Source organism: Tachysurus fulvidraco, chromosome 22 (assembly GCF_022655615.1).
Source record: "Tachysurus fulvidraco isolate hzauxx_2018 chromosome 22, HZAU_PFXX_2.0, whole genome shotgun sequence".
Taxonomy (NCBI): Eukaryota; Metazoa; Chordata; class Actinopteri; order Siluriformes; family Bagridae; genus Tachysurus; species Tachysurus fulvidraco.
The window spans coordinates 10,729,170-10,751,570 of NC_062539.1; the positions used below are offsets into that span (position 1 = coordinate 10,729,170).

At 38.3% G+C, this 22,401-nt stretch overlaps 1 protein-coding gene across 1 annotated transcript in view; it reads left to right on the top strand.

Moving 5' to 3' along the window:
* The window catches only part of atp1a2a (ATPase Na+/K+ transporting subunit alpha 2a), a 35,219-nt gene extending 20,519 nt beyond the window's left edge, over positions 1 to 14,700 (top strand). The window contains exons 18-24 of the mRNA XM_027176791.2: positions 670 to 824; positions 1,099 to 1,222; positions 3,287 to 3,432; positions 6,080 to 6,210; positions 6,491 to 6,592; positions 7,014 to 7,105; positions 13,788 to 14,700. Of these exons, the coding sequence (XP_027032592.2) occupies positions 670 to 824; positions 1,099 to 1,222; positions 3,287 to 3,432; positions 6,080 to 6,210; positions 6,491 to 6,592; positions 7,014 to 7,105; positions 13,788 to 13,816 (779 nt within the window). The 3' untranslated portion in view covers positions 13,817 to 14,700. The remainder of the gene's footprint in view (positions 1 to 669; positions 825 to 1,098; positions 1,223 to 3,286; positions 3,433 to 6,079; positions 6,211 to 6,490; positions 6,593 to 7,013; positions 7,106 to 13,787) is intronic.
* The last annotated feature ends 7,701 nt before the right edge of the window (positions 14,701 to 22,401 follow it).

Here is a 22,401-nt window from a genome sequence, read left to right on the forward strand (position 1 = left end):
CTGTGCGTATCCACCTCCGTCCGGGTTCTGACAGATGGATGTTGGATCAAGAACTATTTTAGAAGCTGATGAATAATGATGGTGCATTTTATATTGTTACATTAATGTCCTGTGATTACTATGGTGAATACAAGTATCTATTGATATAGCAACATATTAGCACCTAGACTCCTATTAAATTTCAATAACATCTTCAAATTCAATCTTCATTATTGTGTTTTTTATTTTTAATTTTTAAATGGTACTACTGTTTCTTTTATGGTACAATATATTATATTTGCCAGCATAACATAAAATGTTATTTACTTCTTCAGTACACCTTTTTTTCCCCCTCTGGCTTCAAGGCAAATGCCTGCATTTAAAAGTAAAGGCCTACACTTGATAAACCCTGAATCATCTGAATGTGAACCAAGAAAATCAACTTAAGCAGCTATGTAATCTAAGTTTGTATATGAGTAACTGTACACACATAAATAGTTATAGAACTATAATTACTTAAGTCACCACTTTAGTACCAACTTTAATACAGACAATAGTGTGCAATATGTTTCTAAACTTGAATTTGGTAGTTTTTCTATGTAGGACATAAGCCACAGAAAAAGGATATTAAGAAAAAAGATAAAATTTCAGTCATCTATGCTATCTGTCTCTTCTCTCTATCTCCTAAAGGTCGTTTGATCTTTGATAACCTGAAGAAGTCAATAGCCTACACTCTTACCAGCAACATCCCGGAGATCTCTCCATTTCTTCTCTTCATCATTGCTAGCGTTCCTCTGCCTCTGGGCACTGTCACCATCCTCTGCATTGACTTGGGAACTGACATGGTAAGAGACAATCATGTACATGCACACACATAACTGTGCCCTAAGTCCTTAATGGTCTGCATTCACTCTACAAATATGTCTCAGACTGACAAGACTGCTCACTCACTCAGTTACTTTTCTCATTTTCAATCCATGTGAATGTTTTTTGTCCCCTTATGTGACATAAGACAAAGAAACACATATTCCCTGTGTGCAATCATGCAAAACCACACAAATCTACAAATTGTTAATATAACTTGTACACTGAAGTTATTATTATCTCTTTCACTTCCAGATTCCTGCTATTTCTCTGGCTTATGAGTCAGCAGAAAGTGATATTATGAAGCGTCAACCCAGAAACCCCAAAACTGACAAATTGGTCAACGAGAGACTCATTAGTATGGCATATGGGCAGATTGGTAAGACAAATGGTCACACAGGGGCAAGTCAGTAACTACCAAAAATACTGAAAGCAGTGCTTTTGCATTAAACAGGTCAAAATTTTCAAGGAAATCATCTTAACCCTTAGAAATTATATCAATTAGTGGCCAATCAATTTTACAATCAGTTTTCTCACTTTTAATCATTGCACCATCATAGCTTTATTGTTTAATTAAGTATCAGTCATCAGGGTCACATATAGGATTCACCCAATTACCTATAATTACCTGTTTTTACTATACATATTTATTTCCACTGTTTCTAAAATTACTTATTTATTATTTTGTCAAAAGTAGGCAAAGTGTAGATCTGCCATGTTACTTCAGTTCAATGAAAGCACTCAGGAAGACAAATGTTGTTAAAATTGGTATTTCTGGTGGTAAAAGTGTAATATCATACCTAACAAATTAAGTCATTTAAATAATATTCAATTTTATCTTTCATTTCAGTTTTAGTCATTTTCAGCTCTGAGTTTGGCTTAGCTTACCATTGAAGATCAGTCAGCATAAAACCAATGGGACATAATAATAATAATAATAATAATAATAATAATAATAATAATAATAATAATAATAATAATAACAACAACAACAAAATATTTTTTTCTGACACTAATACTAATTTTTAGAAACCTAGAGAATATAGATATTGTAGACATCTATATGTGTGTATATTGTATGAATTAATTCCTGTTGTGACTGCAATGTTAGAAGCCTAGTGATAAACAAAAACATATATTCATAAATAGGCTAGGTGGTAAGCGATTGCATTTCTCTACATATGAATTTAACCAGATTGTAATTTCTGTCAAATTTTTGTTTTTGTGTTACTAGGTACATTATTACATTGTATTACATTACGATTATTCTAAAGTGGTATTTTTACTCAGAGTTTTAGCTTGTGTGAATTGTTGACAACATTGTAGTTTTCAGAGCAGCAACATACATTGTCTTTAATTTTAATGCCAAAATCAGTGTTGAAGTAGATCACCCATCAGGCCCAGCATGTCACATGAACATGTCCCATGTCACTCATCACTCAAACCTGTTTCATGTTACTCCCCTTCAGCACTTCTATTTAATTTCTAGCTTGTATTTGTTTCGCTGACAAGCTTTTGTTGCAAAAAAGCCACAAACTCTTGTATTCTGTTTCCACTATTCAAGTTTTCTTTTCACGTGGTCAAGTTCTTGGCGGGTTTGTTTTGTACTTTTCACAATAAATAATATGCACTTGCATCCATATGTGATCCGTCTTTTAGTATCCAGCAATGGGCATCACTCCATCTCTCTGCTCTGCTTCAGATATCACTATGTCAACTCACTTAGTTTTGCTTTGCTAAGCTGAGGATGTCGATCTGCTTCCTTGCTCCAATGAAGGCAACATTCTACCTCTCTAGTCCACTGATGAAGGCACTCCTTTCCCTTGCTTCATGAAGTATGTTGTTCCTTCATGCTACCCAGAGGACAATATTTGAACATAATACTTCATGAAGAATGTTGCTCTCCCCTTTGGCCTCAGGAAGGATATCACTCCCTTCTTGGGGGCCATGGCTTCATGGAGAATGTCACTCCACGCTCTGGCTCCATATTTGAACTTTAATATTTTTGCTAGTTTTGCAATGACTGTACGTCTGTGCATGTGTCCACCTTGGGTATTGCAGCACATCTCAGTCATGCAAAAGAGATTGCTCTGCCTCGTTGCCAGGTGAAGGGCATTCAGCATCTTCTGCTGTATATGAAAATGGGTGCCACTTCTGTTAATCTTAATCAGGTTAGGGACATCTCATCTGGCTGCCCAGGATTCCCTTTGGAGCTTGTTTTTGTGTGTTTCCTTGTCAAGTATTTATTGTGTTTTGTGTTTTGTTCTGTTGCCACACCTAGGTTTTTATCTTGTTTTGGTTCTGGTTCTCTGTGTGTACCCTCTAAGTTAAAAAGTCAATAAAACCATGACAGCATAATGCTCCTCTCACCATAATAGAACAAACATTTTTCTGTAAACTTTAATTTCTCACTTTTTTGTCACTAATTTGTCTTTATGTGTAGGTATGATCCAGGCTCTGGCTGGGTTCTTTACCTACTTTGTGATATTGGCAGAGAACGGATTTCTGCCTTATAGACTTCTGGGAATACGACTTGACTGGGATGACCGAAATGTCAATGATCTTGAAGACAGCTATGGACAACAATGGGTACACACAAATACAAATTCCAGTAATACAGTCCTACAGACACAGTCTCTCACAGACATAAAATTACTGCTGGAGGTATGCAAAATGTAACCCAGTCTCAAAAAACATTACAAAGCCATGAAAGACAACAATGCCTGTTTGGGGGGAAAAAACAGCAGATTGCCCACCCATATACCTCCCACCCCCCACAACAAGACAAGCTATTATTTAAACCAATCACACACTGTATCCAACCGTGTTTCTTGACAAGGGAAATATCCAAGTAAATCATTAAGAGTTATTGTAAACTTAGAGGAGCCCAGAGTCTGAGTGTTGTTTTTATTTAGACAGTCAAGGTCTAAAGATTGAAATGGACAACAATAACCTACAAATGTCCAAAGTTCCAATGTACCAATGAGAAACACATATATTCCAATAGCATAAGTAGTGTAACAATTTTTTTTAAAATATCAAAATAAATGTCCGTAAGTGACAATAGTAAATAGCAAAATAAATGTCCGTAAGTGACTGAATTATAATGAAACCTCTCAGAAAGACCATAGCAACCAATTGGGTTTCCAATGCAGCCACATAGCAAACACTCTAACAACAACCACCCTAACAACCAACTCATATATGTTAGTAACACTTTAACACATAATTTAGCACTTCGACCTTTACACACTTAACTGTTCATGACAAAAATATAGCAACACCCTAGCAGGTTAGCTAGGTTAGCATACCAACCACTTTGAAACACTATATTAACCACATGTAATATCATAGACGTATTTTAGCATTTCTAACTTTTAAACATGTTTTATTTTAGCATGCTGATAATTTTAGCATAAATAAGTGATCCCATCTTAAAGTGTGTACACAAACTTTAGCTATGTAGTACTTTAATGCTACAAAACAGGGCTAAAATTATTTGATGAATAAACTGTACTAACATTAGAATTAACATTTACATTTATGTTTATTTACTTTTTTCTTTTATATTAAATGTTCATGTACATACAATAATATTTTTGCCCAGTTATCTCCACAAAATTTCAGTTTTTTCACCTCATTTTCACTAACACTTCTCACTTCATAGGGTATGATCTATAAAATGCAATTTGAGATTTAACCACAGAAAAAGATCAACCTTACTGATCAAAATCTACAATGATTTATAAATAATAGCAATTTTGGATGTGTATGTATTAATATACCAAAAATATAAGCAAATATAAAATGCTAACAACTTGTATTTCTTCATATGGATATTTCAGAGACATTGTTAAGAATGTTCACCAAGTGCTTAGTTTAGTCTATTACTTTTCTCTGGTTGAACCATTAATGACAATCTAGTGGCCACATGGTCTAGTCCAGGGGTCGGCAAACTTAAACACTCAAAGAGCCATTTGGACCCATTTCCCACAGGAAAAAAAACACAGGGAGCCACAAAACCCATTTGACATCTAAAATGAAGAGAACACTGCATATATCGTTTTTTACCTTTATGGAAAGTATAGAAAAAAACTGTAGTGTGTTGCATTAATGAAATCAATGAACTGCTACAGAGTAAACGAAATTTTATTTCTGCAGGCAAACAAAAATATTTTGTGCTATTTGAACTAACCTTAATATTTTGAGTAGTTTGAACTAACCTTAATAAAAAAAGACGCTGGGCTGAAGGTTACTTTTAAATAAAATGTTCAATGTCTAATTGAGTCCCCTTCGTATTCATGGCAGGGCTCTCAAGTTTTGAAGAAAGGCAAGCGTGACATATCCAACCCCCCCATGCCCCCCCACCCCAATTTTTTTCAGTGGTTATTGCTTTAAATCTTTCCCAGATAGTGCTATTTTCTGATTGGCTATTGTGTAGCCCCTTTTTTTGATTGGCGGATAAGTGTCAGGCTCGACTAAGAACTGAGACGCGCTTGATTCCTGCCCGGTTCTATAGAGACAGTGGTGCGGACCGATACATTTTGGGCGCTGCGGCTTATTAAATATATGATAAGTCAAAAAGTTTTTCTGCGTGAGAAATACGATGTGGGAGAGCGTGAGAAAAGACCAAAATGCGTGACTGTCACTCTCAATGCGTGACACTTGACAGCCCTCCATGAAACCATAATTTTAACTTGCTGGCTGCAGCAAAACAAAAATGCGTCTGCTTCTGTGTCGGATTTCGCAAGTCGGCGGTTATGACGCGTATTTTGAGCGACAAAAAAACTAAACACGGTTTATTTTAATGTTCCAAGATAATCATAACCTTAGAATTTAGAATTACGTTTTTTTTAAACTAACTAAAATAAAATACATTTAAATTAAATATTTATTTTCCAAATCTACAAGGAGCCGCAGCAGAGGGGTGAAAGAGCCACTTGCGGCTCCGGAACCGCGGGTTGCCGACCCCTGGTCTAGTCCAAGACAGCACTTTGTAAGCAAAATGAGAAAATTTGTTTACAGTGAGCAAGTTGGTGAGCAAGAGTCTCTACCAGTAAACAGATCAAAGTCAGTAAACAAGCCTCTTTTGACTCTAGCGGGGCCAGGAGGCAGCAATGCCAGGTAGAGTTGTTGGCTTCAGTGTCTTTTGGCTGTTGTGAAAATAGAAGGGGAAAAGAAAAAAAGCATGGTGCAAAGCTTTCATTTCTCTCTTTTATGTTTCTTTTTTATTTAGACCTATGAGCAGCGCAAGATTGTGGAGTTCACGTGTCACACATCCTTTTTCGTGAGCATTGTGGTGGTGCAGTGGGCTGACCTGATTATCTGCAAAACACGCAGAAATTCCCTTTTTCAGCAGGGCATGAAGTATGTGGTGGGAGAATGCATGAATGAAAGAGATGTGCATGTGTTGGATAAACAACAAATGATCTATTCACAAATAATAATAATAATAATAATAATAATAATAATAATAATAATAATAATAACAATATCAAACTACTAATAAATAATGTGAAAAGATTAGATTAATGCTTTTTCTGAGAATATTTATATGCTTGCTTACCACATGAAAAGACTGCTAACCACATGAAAAAAATGTTAATGTTACACCAGATGGAATCTCATTTACTCTCTTGTCCTGTAGAAATAAGATCCTGATATTTGGCCTGTTTGCTGAAACAGCCCTTGCTGCCTTCCTCTCCTACTGCCCTGGAATGGATGTAGCTTTGCGCATGTACCCACTCAAGTAAGACAGACAGACACTCTCTCTCTCTTCCCCCCTTCCTCTCCCTCTCCCTCTCTGTCACATGGACATTACTACCTTTGATTTATGTATTTCAGTAAGTTAATTAGTACCAAAGTATTCATCTTAACTAGCTTCTAAACTATTTTTATTCTTGGTTCCAAAAACTAAATCCCACATTTTCCCACAAGATAAAAACTGCCTTGAATTTTTAGTCACAAACACTTGCCATGCATATACTAACCAGAGTTTAGCTCCCTATATAAACAATCAGCACAAAACAAAATCTTTGTTGAACAATGATGAACAAATTCATCCCCTCAACAACTCATCCCCTCAACTCACCCTCTTATTTACTCCCCCACTCACCCTCTTTACTCCGTATCTATCTGCTGTCTCTTCCTTCTTCTCTCTCTCTTTTTAGGGTGTACTGGTGGTTCTGTGCTCTTCCATACAGCCTGCTCATCTTTATCTATGATGAAATCCGCAAATTAATTCTGAGACGGAGGCCAGGAGGTGAGCGCATCAAACAAGACTTCTTTTCAGACATCCAATGTGTTTGCCTTCAGAACTACTGGAGAATATCCATTTGCTCATTTCCTAACTGAGTGTAAATAGTTAAATTGTCACTTTGTTAATGTGACCATACATATCTCTCCACTATGTTATGCTTGTCCCGTTTCCCTTTCTCACCTGATCAATGAATTAAGGAACTATAACACTCTGTCCTATATTTGGCATTGTCATTGTTTATGTCATAGTGGATGGATAGTTAACTTAGAGAAATTACCGAACCTCTTGTATTTCTGGGTAGATTTTAAGCTGTTTCTTCTGCCAGGCCTTGATAGATTGGAAGATTGGCAATGGAAAATTATTGTCCAAATCATTTGAATCCGGGGGATATCTTTGACAAATACTTTGACAAAAGAGCCTTGCATTGCATCATAATACCAGTAGAGATACATAAATCTTGTAAGCAGCAGGAAGTGTCAGCAAGGCAAATGTGTCTGCAGACTTCAATGGACAAACCGGGTAGCTATCCTTTGCCGTATTGGTGTTGTAGTTATAGAAAATGGCAGAATGTGGGTGTTCAAAGCCCTGGTTCAGTAATTGAACTGAAATTATAGTGGCTTCCTTCCTTTGTACGTACCTACCTACATACATACATGCATACATACATACATACATACATACATACATACATACATCTTTTTTAATCCTAGACAGGTTACAGTGAATCCAGGACTTATCCCAGGAATACTTGCTGCAAGGCAGGAATACAATCTGTATTCCACTCTAGAGGGGTATACACAGGAGGACAGCACAGAGACAGGGATTATGTGGAAATCACGGCCTGCGTTCATTTAAGAGAGGTGAAGATAGAAAAAAGGGCTTCATTTCAAAGTTAGCAAACTTACGCCAAGAGTTTAAGGCCTTGGTAAGGGGATCCAAGGGTTGTCCACAGTTGAGGGAGGTAGGGATTCAACCAACTGTAGTGGGAAGACAAAGACTCAGGAGCATGGTTTAGACTCAGAAGCCTGGCCCTCCACTGTGCTCTCTTGCTGGAGCATGAATGCCCCAGCGGCACACCTGATTGGTCCATAGGTTTTGGTGGGTGTCTTGACACCCCATCTTACACTCTATTCCAGAAGAGTTGACCTTGGTGCTGAAGTGCCTTGGTGGGTTTACTGGGCGAAGAGTACACAGAGTCTTTGTGTGATGCTGCACGCATCACAAACCCTACAAATTTTTCCAGTTTTCCAGTGCAGAGTACCATGGCTACACATATACACACTCATCAAGTGATGTAGCATAGCAAAGTTTCGCAGGAAAACCTAGAGGAAAACCCTCATGGGAGAATATGCAGAACTATGCAGTACATATACAGTATACTGTATACATTCTACTGCTAAAATATTTTTTTCAGTATTTGTTTCTTACACTGCTTTGGGGCAAGAAACAATGGTGTTTACATCAAACACCAAGGGGCACATAACTGCAAGGGATGTTTAGATGGAAAAATTATGTAATTATATAGATACACATCTGTATTAAGAGCTGCCTACGTATTGTGTAAATACAGTAAGATAAGCTGGAGCACTGGTAAATTCACAATGAGCTAGTTTAGTTAGAAACAAAAATGAATCTGTTTGAGAATAGACATAGCAGCATGGTTCCCTGACAGTTCAAATGTCAAACTGAATTAAATGTAAACTTAAATTAGAAATTTCAATTAAATTATAAATCAAATCAAAAGAGAAAATTAACTGAAATTACATGAGGACACACAATAATCAGATATTTTTTTAATTTTAGTTTTTTTAAACTATAAATCTATAATATTCAAGCAAAGTTATTTACTGAATATAAAATGAAATTCAAACTCTTTTCACTATCAACCAAGTACAATCAACCAAGCAAAACCATCTACAGCCATCTTTAGGGTATGCGATAGCACCCAAATGAGAATTTTCCTAATTCTTATCCTCTCAAGTGCACACAATTTAAACATTGAGAAAATTTACTCTTCTCTTTAATTAAGAACTGTAAAAGCATTTTAAATAACTTGTATTCCAAATGTTGAACAATATCAGAATTTGATCGTTTTTTCCTCAGTTAAGTACATTTGTGAGTGATTCTCAGAACAGTATCAGCATTCATGTTATTTTCATACCCAATGGGAAGCAGTAACACCTAGTGATTCTAATTCTTAAACTTAATCTAGTAGTAGTCAGTGAATACTATTCATTGGTGCTGCTTGCTATTTTAAATCCTCACAATGACCTGCTGTAATTATAATGGAACCTTCATCGGCAGTCTAAAACAAAAGGAAGTAAAATGAAATGTCACCTGCGCCACTTCTGTTGACAACAATAAGGAGAGTACAGTGTGTAGTAGCAAAGGCCTTTTATAACACACACACCTTGCAGACCTTGGGAGACTTTGCAAGGTGTGTACCGAGTAAGAAGGCCAAACTTCCATCCATCCATCCATCCATCCATCCATCCATCCATCCATCCATCCATCCATCCATCAATCTTCTACCGCTTATCCGGTAGAACACCATGTTCAAGCATAAGGGTGTCCATCAGTACACATGGAACCAGGACACCCTAGGTCGGAATTTAATGATCGACTTTGTGGTTGTTTCATCTGACCTCCGGCCGTATGTCTTGGACACTCGGGTAAAGAGAGGGGCGGAGCTGTCAACCAATCACCACCTGGTGGTGAGTTGGATCCGATGGCGGGGGAGGAAGTTGGACAGACTTGGCAGACCCAAACATACTGTGAGGGTCTGCTGGGAACGTTTGGCAGAGTCGCCGGTCAGAGAGATCTTCAACTCCCACCTCCGGCAAAGCTTCAACCAGATCCCGAGGGAGTTTGGAGACATTGAGTCAAAGTGGACCATGTTCTCCACCTCCATTATCAATGGAGTTCGGAACTGTGGACGTAAGGTTGCCGGTGCCTGTCGTGGCGGCAATCCCCAAACCCGGTGGTGGAGCCCGGAAGTAAGGGATGCCGTCAAGCTGAAGGAGTTCTATCGAGCCTGGTTGGCTCGGGAGACTCCGGAGGCAGCTGATAGGTACCGGAGGGCCAAGCAAGCTGCAGCCCGGGTGGTAAAAACTCGGGTCTGGGAGGAGTTTGGTGAGGCCATGGAGAAGGACTATCGGGTTGGCCTCAAAGAAATTCTGGCAAACCATCCGGTGCCTCAGGAAGGGGAGGCAGTGCCCTGCGCACACTGTTTACAGTGGAAGTGGGAATCTGCTGACTTCAACTGAGGATATCCTCAGACGGTGGAAGGAGTACTTCGAGGTTCTCCTTAACCCCACTGACATGTCTTCCATTGAGGAAGCAGAGGCTGAGGGCTCAGTTGTGGACTCGTCGATCCCCCAAGCTGAGGTCACTGAGGTAGTTGAGAAGCTCCTCAGTGGCAAGGCACCAGGGGTTGGATGAGATCCGCTCTGAGTACCTCAAGTCTCTGGATGTTGTGGGGCTGTCTTGGTTGACACGCCTCTGCAACATCGCATGGCGGCTGGGGACAGTGCCTCTGGACTGGCAGACTGGGGTGGTGGTCCCTCTGTTTAAGGAGGGGGACCGGAGGGTATGTTCCAACTACAGGGGGATCACACTCCTCAGCCTCCCCGGAAAAGTCTATGCCAGGGTACTGGAGAGGAGAATTCGGCTGATAGTCGAACCTCAGATTCAGGAGGAACAATGCAGGTTTTGTCCCGGTCGTGGAACACTGGACCATCTCTATACCCCTCGCCAGGTTGCTGGAGGGTTCATGGGAGTTTGCCCAACCAGTCCACATGTGCTTTGTGGATCTGGAGATGGCATTCGACTGTGGTCCTCATGGTGACCTGTGGGGGGTGCTCTGGGAGTATGGGGTCCGGGGCCCTCTGCTAAGGGCTGTCTGGTCCCCATATGACCGGAGCAGGAGTTTGGTTCGCATTGCTGGCAGTAAGTCAGACTTGTTCCTGGTGCATGTTGGATTCCGGCAGGGCTGCCCTTTGTCACCGGTCCTGTTCATTATTTATATGGACGGGATTGAGGAGGATGGACAGAACGAGTACATCAGAGGGACAGCTCAGGTTGTCTGTTTTCATGACAAGGTCAGAGAGACTAGATTGAGATGGTTTGGACATGTACAGAGGAGGGAGCTGGTTATATTGGTAGAAAAAGTTTGGAGATGGAGCTGTTAGGTAAAAGGTCAAAAAGAAGGCCAAAGAGGAGATATATGGATGTGTTAACTGAGAACATGAAGTACATGAGGACATGAGGACATGGAGTAATTGGTACAAAAGTAGAGGATGCCGAGGATAAAGTAAGGTGGAAACTGATGATTCGCTGTGGTGACCCATAACAGGAAAAGCAGAAACTTAGTGTTTTATGCTTACAGCTAATGTTTAAAAAAATCTTTCATATTAGTGATGGGAAGTTCGGTTCTTTTCCCACGAACCGGTTCTTTCGGACAGTTCGATTTAATGAACCAGTTCAAAAATCCAGTTCACTAGTTCTTTTACATCCTGACGTAATGACGTCATTCACAATAAAGTAATGACGCAAATTCCATCATCCCGCTGCCGGCAGATATTAATACAATCAATTTAACACATTTGAAAAGTTCTTTGTAATTATAACTTTAGTTGAATACGTTTCTTACATTTAAGTTTTGCAACTAAAACACGCAGTACAGGCATTGATGTGCAAACGTGGATGTTTTACGTGTCTTAAAGATATAAAGTTAATAAACTACTCTTACAAAAAGCAGCATATAAAAATACAGACTAACCTGCACAACAGTCAATAGTAAAATTAACTGACATATATTGAGTGACATATATTGATTTTTTTTTAATAAAAATGTTTAATAGCCTATGACCAGTTACTATGCATATCCCAATAGGTATAATTTGCTCTGAAGCTTCACGCATGCGCAGCATCAACAGTATGTCGGACGCGTCCGAAACAGTTCTCAGTTCAGTGTACTGATGATTCGCAGTACCAGTTCATCGGTTCTCGGACGCGTCCGAAAGAAACAGTTCTCAGTTCAGAGTACTGGTGATTCGCTGTATCAGTTCAGTTATTCAAGCATGCGCAGTATCAACAGCTCATTGGTTCTCGGATGCGTCCAAAAGAAACAGTTCTCAGTTCAGTGTACTGATGATTCGCTGTACTAGTTCATTGGTTCTCGGACGCGTCTGAAAGAAACAGTTCTCAGTTCAGTGTACTGATGATTCGCTGTACCAGTTCAGTTATTCAAGCATGCACAGTATCAACAGTTCATCGGTTCACGGACGCGTCCGAAACAAGCAGTTCTCAGTTCAGTGTACTGATGATTCGCTGTACTAGTTCATTGGTTATCGGACACGTCCGAAAGAAACAGTTCTCAGTTCAGTGTACTGATGATTCGCTGTACCAGTTCAGTTATTCAAGCATGCGCAGTATCAACAGTTCATCGGTTCACGGACGCTTCCGAAACAAGCAGTTCTCAGTTCAGTGTACTGATGATTCGCTGTATCAGTGCTCGCGCTCACAGTTCTCTCAGCACAACATGTCAGTTCAGTGTACAGGAGTTACATATACTCCGGGATATTAGTTTATTTAGAGTCGGACCGACTGTCAGGCATGACTGTCAGGCATGACTGAAAGTGAGTAACTTTAGGATCAGCGCTGACTCAAGACGCGAACTGTTTAGAACGAATCAGTCCGATTTGGTGAACCGGTTCATCCAGTTCACTAAAAAGAACTGGTTCAAAAGAACGATTCGTTCACGAACTGGCCATCACTATTTCATATACCTCTCCCGGTCAATACCTGTCAGCAAGTGAGAAACCATGTATGCTTTGTAAGGTCTTTGCAGACCATGGCTCAAGCAGTCAGATGAAACCAAAACAGATGATATTTATTTGCGGTTAATCAAAATATTTTAATTCATGGTAGCATGTACCATAATTACTTTCAAACAGGATATTGAATTTAATTGGTTCACTCTGAACAAGCCACATCCACAATTATAAGAGGGTGTGCACACTTAAGCAACAACTTTATTGAAACTTTTTCTATTTGTCTGTAAAATGATCTGAATTTCTGATCGATTTCCACTTGTTTTATTTTTAGCTATATATAGTATATACTGTACATAAACATGAGCATAAATAGAATTTTGAAATATTTCAAAACTAAACCAAATGAATATCTTGTAAATATATTTTACACACACAGTGAGACAAAGGCAAATGAGGATCCAAATGTAGTAAAGAGATTTAATGACAAAAAACAAGAACACAGACAGGCAGGCAAAACAAGACCGAACACAGAGCTGACAGGAAACAGGAACATTGAAAAGACTAGCACCAGGGAATTGAACAAACAGAGTATATATAGGTGACAGGAACCAATGACAAAGCAGAGACAATCAGAGACAAAGACAACACACCTGGAGGAAAGATTGAGTACAATTAGTGTCCATGGTAACAAATAAGTGGGCAGGGCCAACAATTAACAGCAGGGAATGACAGCAGACAGAAACAAGGAAAATACAGACAGACTCATTACACATACATTATGTATGTTAAGGGTCATCTTGTAGAGCCTTAACCACTATTAAAAAAGAACCATTATAAAAAGTTTTTTTTGCTTTAAATAACCACGAACTAAGTTAATTAGTAATTTTTCATCTCTCTTCTCTTCACAGGTTGGGTGGAAAAAGAGACCTACTATTAATGACTATAAAGTGTTTATCAAGATTATTATCCAAATTTGTTTTTATGGTGTGAAAAGTATTTTTTAACTTTGTTTTCCAGTAGGAAAGATGTTCTACTCATATGTCCTAATGGTTGAACTCCTTCCCTGCCTTAACATATGCATTTTATTTTAGTAGTGAATTATCAGGGTTGCGTTAATTAATCTGTGCTATTGATGGGAAAATTTCTCCATGTAAATTTTCATATTTCACATGATGTTTCTAAATTGCTCAGATGAGATGACTGCAAAACCTAAAATTTGAATTTGTATTATTATGAATAGGCTACCTCTTTGACTGCCTAGGTCTAAAACTAAGTTATCATACATGATGATCAAATACTGTATTTTGTAAAGAGTAATTTAAGACAGTAATTTAAGTCTGTCACAAAGTATGTGTTGAAAAGCTGTTTAAAGGATTAACACTGTATGTGGTGCTACTTCAGTGACATTTTAATTCTCAGTAAATAGATTAATTACATTTAACAATCTATAAATATATCAATAAAACATTATAAAACAATCTTAATTGTTGTCAGATAAACTTAAGTCTGTGATTGTAGGTCTGAAGAGAACATTATTTTATTCATTTTGGTTTAAGAGTGAATGCTAATACAACACTGCATAATTAATGGCATAGTGAATTTCCTTCTGATAGTGCATATGCAAGCTGGAAGGCAACAATTTCACTAGTTGCTATTGATAGGATTAGCCATTTAGTGTTTTCATACGTTCACTTTTGCATGCTATTTCAGTATAATTAAGTTTATAGCATGTAAATGTTAGTCAGTGTCAAGCATAATGTTCTATACACTAAGACCCAGCAATAAAAAGTACTGCAAATTTCAATAAACACAGTAGAAAGATTCCGAGTGTTTGATTAAGTGAGTCCATATTGGTTTATTGCTCCCACCTTCAAAATACTACTCAACCAACCAAGGACATTCCATTGAAGCCAGTGGACCTGGCAGCACTCCTGATAATCCTCCTGATTACTCTAGAAAAGGTTCCTGCTAACAAATATCTTGTATATACCTTATAAATTCTTATATTTTTCTTATATATTTTTTATCTTATATAAATTCAATATTTGTTTCTTATCAATATTTGCAACCTGCTACTAAAGGTCAACAACAATTTGGTCATGAGTGATGCATCTCTTTATATTCCATGTCAAATATAATCAATTGCCAAAATCTATTTTATAAATATTGTAATATAATAAATATAAATATGCTATATATCTAGCTATCACTATAAAAAACAATGTTATTTAAGACATCAACAAGATATGTGCAATTTTGTAAGGAATATATTAAAAATTAACTAAACACCTGAGATCTTGCATATGGTTATCACATTTTTTGTGATTAAAATATATTGGTATCTGATTAGTTAGCACAATCACAATGCAATGCTTCATCTAATCAAACAATATAATAAATTATTATAAACTTATTATTATGTAATTAATATAACTAATAACTAATACTTAGTGTTTTACCTAGTTAGGTTAACATTTTGGCATTTGAAAGTTTCATTTTGTGTTCACAGTGGATCTTTTTTGATCAGGAATTCAATTCCTGATGATGCCTCATTATAAAATTTCATTAAAGTAAAGTTTTGCTTTTATTTAAAAATGCTTTTCATAATCAGATTTATTTTACTTCATAACAAAAGCATTATTGGTTGCTCTATCATTCAGGCCAGTGCAAGAAGTCTGTCTTTTAAACAAACTTGCTGTGCCTTGCGGTCTGCAGTTAAATGTTCACCTAGATGGTTGAAGACAGGTGATATCTCTTCAGTGTCCACAAGAAGAACAGGTGCTGGTGAGCTTTCTTGACGAGGCTGGAGGAGGTAGTCGTCCAGGACAAGTCCTTCAAGATGTGGATCCCCAGGAACTTGAAGCTGGAGACACATTCAACCGGCAACTCATTGATGTGGATGGGGCATGCGTGCCTCCACTCTCCCTAATCATTAAGGATGTCAAACTTCCTCAGCTTGTCCAGTGTGTGAGCTGCAGGATGTTTAGTAATTCTTCCTCCGTCATTATTGTTAATTTTACTTGTGATAAATGTATGTTAGTTAGCTCTCTGATGGAGAAGATCTCATCTTCAGATATCAGATCCAGACACTAGAGAAGGTTAGTGATAGCAGTAAAGTTTCTGTAGGGAAAAATCTGGATTCCTTAGGATGAGTAACCCTCCAACTCAGTCATTAGAGCCCTCACGGCAGGGTGAATGGGTAACGACTTGGCAGCATAGTCGCAAAGCCAAAGCTCACTCTAAAGCTTGCCCACGGGAGCACCACTCCTCTCCACTTCACATGTCTAACAGGTTTGCTCTCCTCAGTAAAGCTCCCACTGAGAAACCTGAAAGAGCTCTGGTCATAGGAGACTCTTAAGGCATATGAAATTAGCTAGGCCTTTAGGTACTCCAGCAGCACTGGTTAGGTGTAGGTGATGGACATAGCAGGTATACTTAGGGTCTTAGGCAAGCATAGGTATTCAAAGGTAGTTTTTCACGTAAGAGCTAACGATATACTGTACGCCTTCATCAGTCAGAGATTACTAAGAGTAATATTGTAGAGGTGTGTAAATTAGCAAAGGTGATCTCCGATGCGGTAGAATGCTTAGTGGTGTGGCGATGTAGCTTACAGAAGATGGTGCTCTGAAAACAATGTAGGCACATAGATAATTGGAGCTCTTTTGAGAGCAGGGCTGGCCTGTTAGGAAGGAATGTTGTCCATCCCGCTCTCATTTCTTGCAGCATAGCACATAGTTTAAGAACAGGCCTAGTTAATCGGTGACAATCGAGAGACAGGAAGAGACAGGGAGCAGACAAGCAGGCTAATCTGACCGTCTTATTGCATTGAGTCGTCACCCAGGGTTCACAATATAAAGACTGTGTCCAGAGCTAAACAAAAAACTATAAACGCTCAGAACATTTGTTTTAGTAACCTTATTGGCATAAAATTACATCATAGTTGAATGCCAGGACATTGGATCTGAAGCCAGGAGTGTTAAATATAAGATCTCTTACATCTAAAGTTCTTATATAGTTATATACACCAGCCACGCCGGGGAGCAGGCAGATAAGGAGGTGTCACAGTTATTCATAATGATAAGCTAGGTGTCAAGCAAGAATCTAGACATATGTTAAACTCATTCAAAGTTCTTCATACAAACATAACATATGTGGCCACAAAAAATAAGTCTACTGAGTCAGTTCCTCTGATTATTAGTATTAGTCAGTATTTACAGTCCTCCTGAACCATATTCTGAATACCTCTGTGAATTTGCAGATTTTATCTAGTTTATACAAAGCAGTAATTGCTGGAGACTTTAATATGCATTTTGATAAGTTAGAAGATCCTCAGAGAGAACAGCAGTTGTTTCCATCGTAGTTTCGGTAGGGGTTAACCAGAATGTAATAGGACCCACTCATAATGGAGGTCACACTCTTGATCTCATTCTAACCCTCAGATTAAATATAGAAAATATACTCAAAGTGCCTCCATCAGAAGCTATCTCAGGTCATTATTTCACTTAGTTTAAAATGAGCTTCGGACACGACTATTTAGAGTCAGTATTTTGCTACACTCTAGATATTGTATCTTCACTTAAAAGGAAAGTAATTAAAGAGAAAAACTAGCACCCTGGTACAATAACAATACAAAACACCTAATCAGCTAGGAAATTTGACCGTAAATGGCATCAAAGTTATCAATATTTCAAATAGCATGGAAGGAAAGCCTTCATAGCTACAAAAATATCTCCAGCCTAACTGAAGATAACAAAAATTAATCCTAAATCAGGGTTGTCAAGTGTCACGCATTGAGAGTGACAGTCACGCATTTGGGTCTTTTGTCACGCTCTCCCGCCACACATTGTATTTCTCACGCAGAAAAACTTTGACTATTTATCAAATAATTAATATGCCACAGCGACCAAAATGTATCTGTCCGCACCGCTGTCTCTATGGAACCGAGCAGGAATCAAGCGCGTCTCAGTTCTTAGTCGAGCCTGACACTTATCAGCCAATCAAAAAGTGAGGCTACACAATAGCCAATCAGAAAAAGCACCATTGTATGTGGGTAAGATTTAACGCAACAACCAATGATAAAAACATTCATTATGGGGTATTTTCGATGATCGGTTTGAACAAAACCTCAACACGAAACAGCTTGTCTCTGGACGGGATATTGTCCTCAATCATGACCCTAAAAATGTCTGAGCTTGAGCTGAACTGTTTTAAATGGGAGCAACATTCCAAATTATAAAGGAGTCCAAAAAGGCAACAAACACTTAAAATAAACAACACCAGTCTCTCTCTCTCTCACGTGCGCTCTCTCTCTCACACAGACACACACACAGACACACAGACACACAGACACACACACACACACACACACACACACACACACACACACACACACACACACACACACACACAAATAAATTAATAAATGGAAATTAAACAAATACTTTGTATTTGGTTAAATTGCGGTCAGTGACCCTTACCAAACACAACAAAACTTCAAAACTTGAGAGCCCTGCTAAATATTTATTTACTACTGTAGCAAAATTAACTATGAATAAAAACACAGTAACAACAAAGAAAATTCAGACCATTCATTTAATACCAAACAATTTGGTAGATAATGCTGTAGATAATATTTCTGTTTTTGATCAGTACTTAGACCGTTTTACTTCCCTTCAAGACACTGACTTAATTTCACAGATTTCTTCTTCAAAATAATCAACCTGCAAATTGGATCCCTTATCAACATATTTCTTTAACAGATATTACCAGTAGCTACCCAACCCATTTTAAAAATAAAAATAAACTGTTCCCTTAGCACTGGCTATGTGCCAAAATCATTTAAGCTTGTGGATATCAAACCTTTGATTAAAAAACCTGACCTCAACCCAAGCCAGCTGTCCAACTATAGGCCAATATGAAACCTCCCCTTTATCTCCAAGATCCTATAAATGGTTGTAGTACAGCAGTTATGCGCATTCCTACATAAGAATATTATTCATGAAATGTATCAGTCAGAATTTAGGCCTCATCATAGCACAGAGTCAGCACTGGTTAAAGTTGTACTGTAAATGACGTTTACTGGCCTTTGATCAGGGTTGTGTCTCTTTGCTGGTGTTGCTTGATCTTAATGCAGATTTTGATACCATTGAACATGATATTTTACTTGATAGGCTAGAACATGTTGTCTATGTTAAAGGGACAGCCTTCTCCTGGATCAGGTCTTATTTGACTACGCTACCTGTTCATAGATCTAAATAGTGACTACACTAAACAAACTAAGGTAATGTTCTGTGATCTGCAAGGTTCTGTTTTAGAGAGTGGATGCTTACTAACTTCCTTCTGCTTAACTCTGACAAGACAAAAGTGCTTTGACTAGGACCACAGGCAGCCAGAAGTAAGCTTTCTGATCAAAGATTTACTGTGGACGGTCTTTCTATTTCATCATGTGCAGCAGTAAAAGACCTTGGAGTGATTATTAATACCGGTCTCTCATTTGAAGCTCACATAAACAATATCACAAGGGTAGCCTTCTTTCATCTCAGAAATATCACTAAGATAAGAAATATAATGTCAGTATATGATGCAGAAACACGAGTGCATGCATTTGTAACCTCTACAGTAGGTTGGATTATTGTAATGCTTTACTGTCTTGAAGTACCAGGAGCATAAACAAGCTACATTTAGTCCAGAATGTGGCAACTAGAGTCCTAACTAGAACCGGAAGATATGAACACATCACCCCAAATTATCTACATTGCATTGGCTCCCAGTCAAATTTTGCATTAAATATAAAATACTATTACTAACCTATAAAGCACTTATTGGTCATGCGCCACAGTACCTGAGCGATTTTTTTGTTTTTTTATGATCCCTAACGTATACAGTACTTCAAGCAAAAGCAGGCATTTGGTATTACCTCAAGTACAAAAGGCTACTGACATAATCCACTGAACCACTTGTATTGAGGGTGCACGTGACTACACAGAGTCAACTAATTTGAAGTTTTTTGAAATTTTCTTGACATCATTATTGTTATGAGAGCCATGAGTGCTCCCTCTGCTGGCCTTCAGAGAATTTGCTGCACTTTTGCATCAGGACTCTATTTCCCACAATTCATTGCACCACCTACTCAGCACACCTGTTTCCTATTTGCAATCACCTGGTTTATTTAAGCTCACTCAGAACTCCTTGTTAGCATTCTGAGCCTTGCCTGTTTTGACCTTTGCCTGTTTTTGTGTTTATGAATGTTTGCTACCTGCCCTGACCCATGCCTGGATTATTGTATACTGTTTTTGGATTTCCTCTGATATTGCTGTTTGCCTGATGTTTGAACCTTGCCTGTTTTGGAATTCGCCTAATAAACCAGCATTTGGATCTAACCTGTTTCACGTGCATGACAGTGTGTGAGTGCAATTAACAATATTGTGTGATGATATGCTTTTGTACAATATATAGCAGCAGTAGTGTGTAATATACAGATGATTGGATGACTGACAGTCCTGATAATGCAGAACTTAGATATGAAGCAGTGAATATAATTATGGTGAGTTGTTTAATCAGGGTGATTGCCTGGGGAAAGAAACTGTTCATATGTCTGCCAGTTTTAGTAAGTAAAATTCTGTAGCGCCTGCCAGCAGGAGGAGCTGAAATGAATGAATCATTACACCACTACACTATAACATTTATAAACCAACTATTATCTCCCCTTTCTAAATTTTTTACTACTGGTGAGAGGAACTTTGGTGTTGGGCCGCCATGTACCAAGCTTACTGCAATGGTTCTGTCAGCTCTCTAAAAGCTGCAATAGTGATAAATACATAAACATTAACAACCACATAAAAGCATGAATTTAACTAAGCTATCAAATTACTTGTAAATCTGTTTTACATCTGTAAATCAAAAGCTAACCGTTGCATGTAAATTATCACCAGAACTTAAAATGTTAATTTTAGAAAAACAAGCCATTACCAGTACTAAAAAGAGCCAAGTTCTTGTGGTTTGCTTTCCCCTCAAATATAGGTGACCTGTTAATTGTCTCCATCAACAATCCCAAAAATTCCCTCCATCCCTTTTCTCATTTCTCCTGATGACATCTAAGAATTGTACACAGATCATCGAGTGGGGGTCATACTGTAGGTTACCCTTCAGAAGCTCCACCATCACTCCATCCCAGACTGCAAGAACTTTTCTGCACTATAAAGACATAAATGGTTGATCAAACATATGGTGCTGGGACATAATATATAACCAGCCCTAATTTGTACAATTGTTGGTTGTAAGTAACTTGTTAATCCAAAATGTGTATGCCATTATAATCCAAAGACCAAAAATCTTTATCCTTAATAGTTATTCTCATTTCTCAAGCTTATATTCTGTGTGTGCTACTCACACTAAACTCTTCATACTGGCAATTATAGCCAGGTTTAGAGCCTCATCATCTGAAGAGAAAGCAGGAAGCGTAACCAAGAGTGTTAAATATAAATACGAAATATGAATGCTTTTGCTAGGGTTGCCTAACTTCTTGCAAGGCTGCCTCAATCATGATCACTATTTCCACAGCAGACCCACAGTATTAGTACAAAGGTTGCCATCTCCATTGAGACTGCTAAAGCTTATAACAGCCCTTCTGGTGACATGGCTGCTCTTGCCTGTGTCCATGTTTGGACAATCAACTTCAACACAATCATCATTGCTATCCTTAACAGTTATACGCATGCTAGACGTTGATCCAGGAGAGATATGGTAAAGATAATTTTCTTCTTCTGAGTTGCCCGCAATTACCCTTTCATATTTTACGAGTAATGAGATGACAAATATATAAGCACAAGTAGCCAGAGAGGTCAGTTCATAGTTCATGCCAGGAGGGGGTCGATAAAGGATAACAGCCTGGAAATACATAAGATTTTAAAATATTGCCATTCTATGCATACATCAAGCTAAACTATATGAAAAATTTTTTTATTTATAATTACCTTTTTGTCCTGGTGCCTGATGTCCATATACTGAAGCGCTGCTTTTCATGGTGCACATTCTCTCCATACTGGAGCTGCAGAAGCATTTCCTCTCACTGCAATAAATAAATTCGGAACTTGAAAAACAAAGAGGATTAGATGAATATACACTCTGGCTGAAACGCACTATACGATCTTCTCTTCTTCCTGAAGCTGCAGAAGCTCGTAGCCGGGGCGTGATCCAAACACAAGATAAAAGGTCACCCTACCGGGAAGTTTCAAAAGGTAAGGACTGAAAAATTGTTGGCCAAACACTTCTCAATCATGCTATACCTCACAAAGAGTTTCTGGCTGATGTACAGAATGGGGCACTTCTCCCTCTCCATCAACTCAGACAAAACAGCCCCCAGCCCTCTGACCAACAAGTCTGCATCTGCAGAAAAAAGAAAGAGAAAAGTCAGTTTAATGCACTAGCGGCCCTCCACAAACCCTCACTTAACTTGCTGCATGCCAGCTCAGATCCCGTATTTTCAGATCCGGTATCACCTGCCCAATTGCACACTTCTGTGGG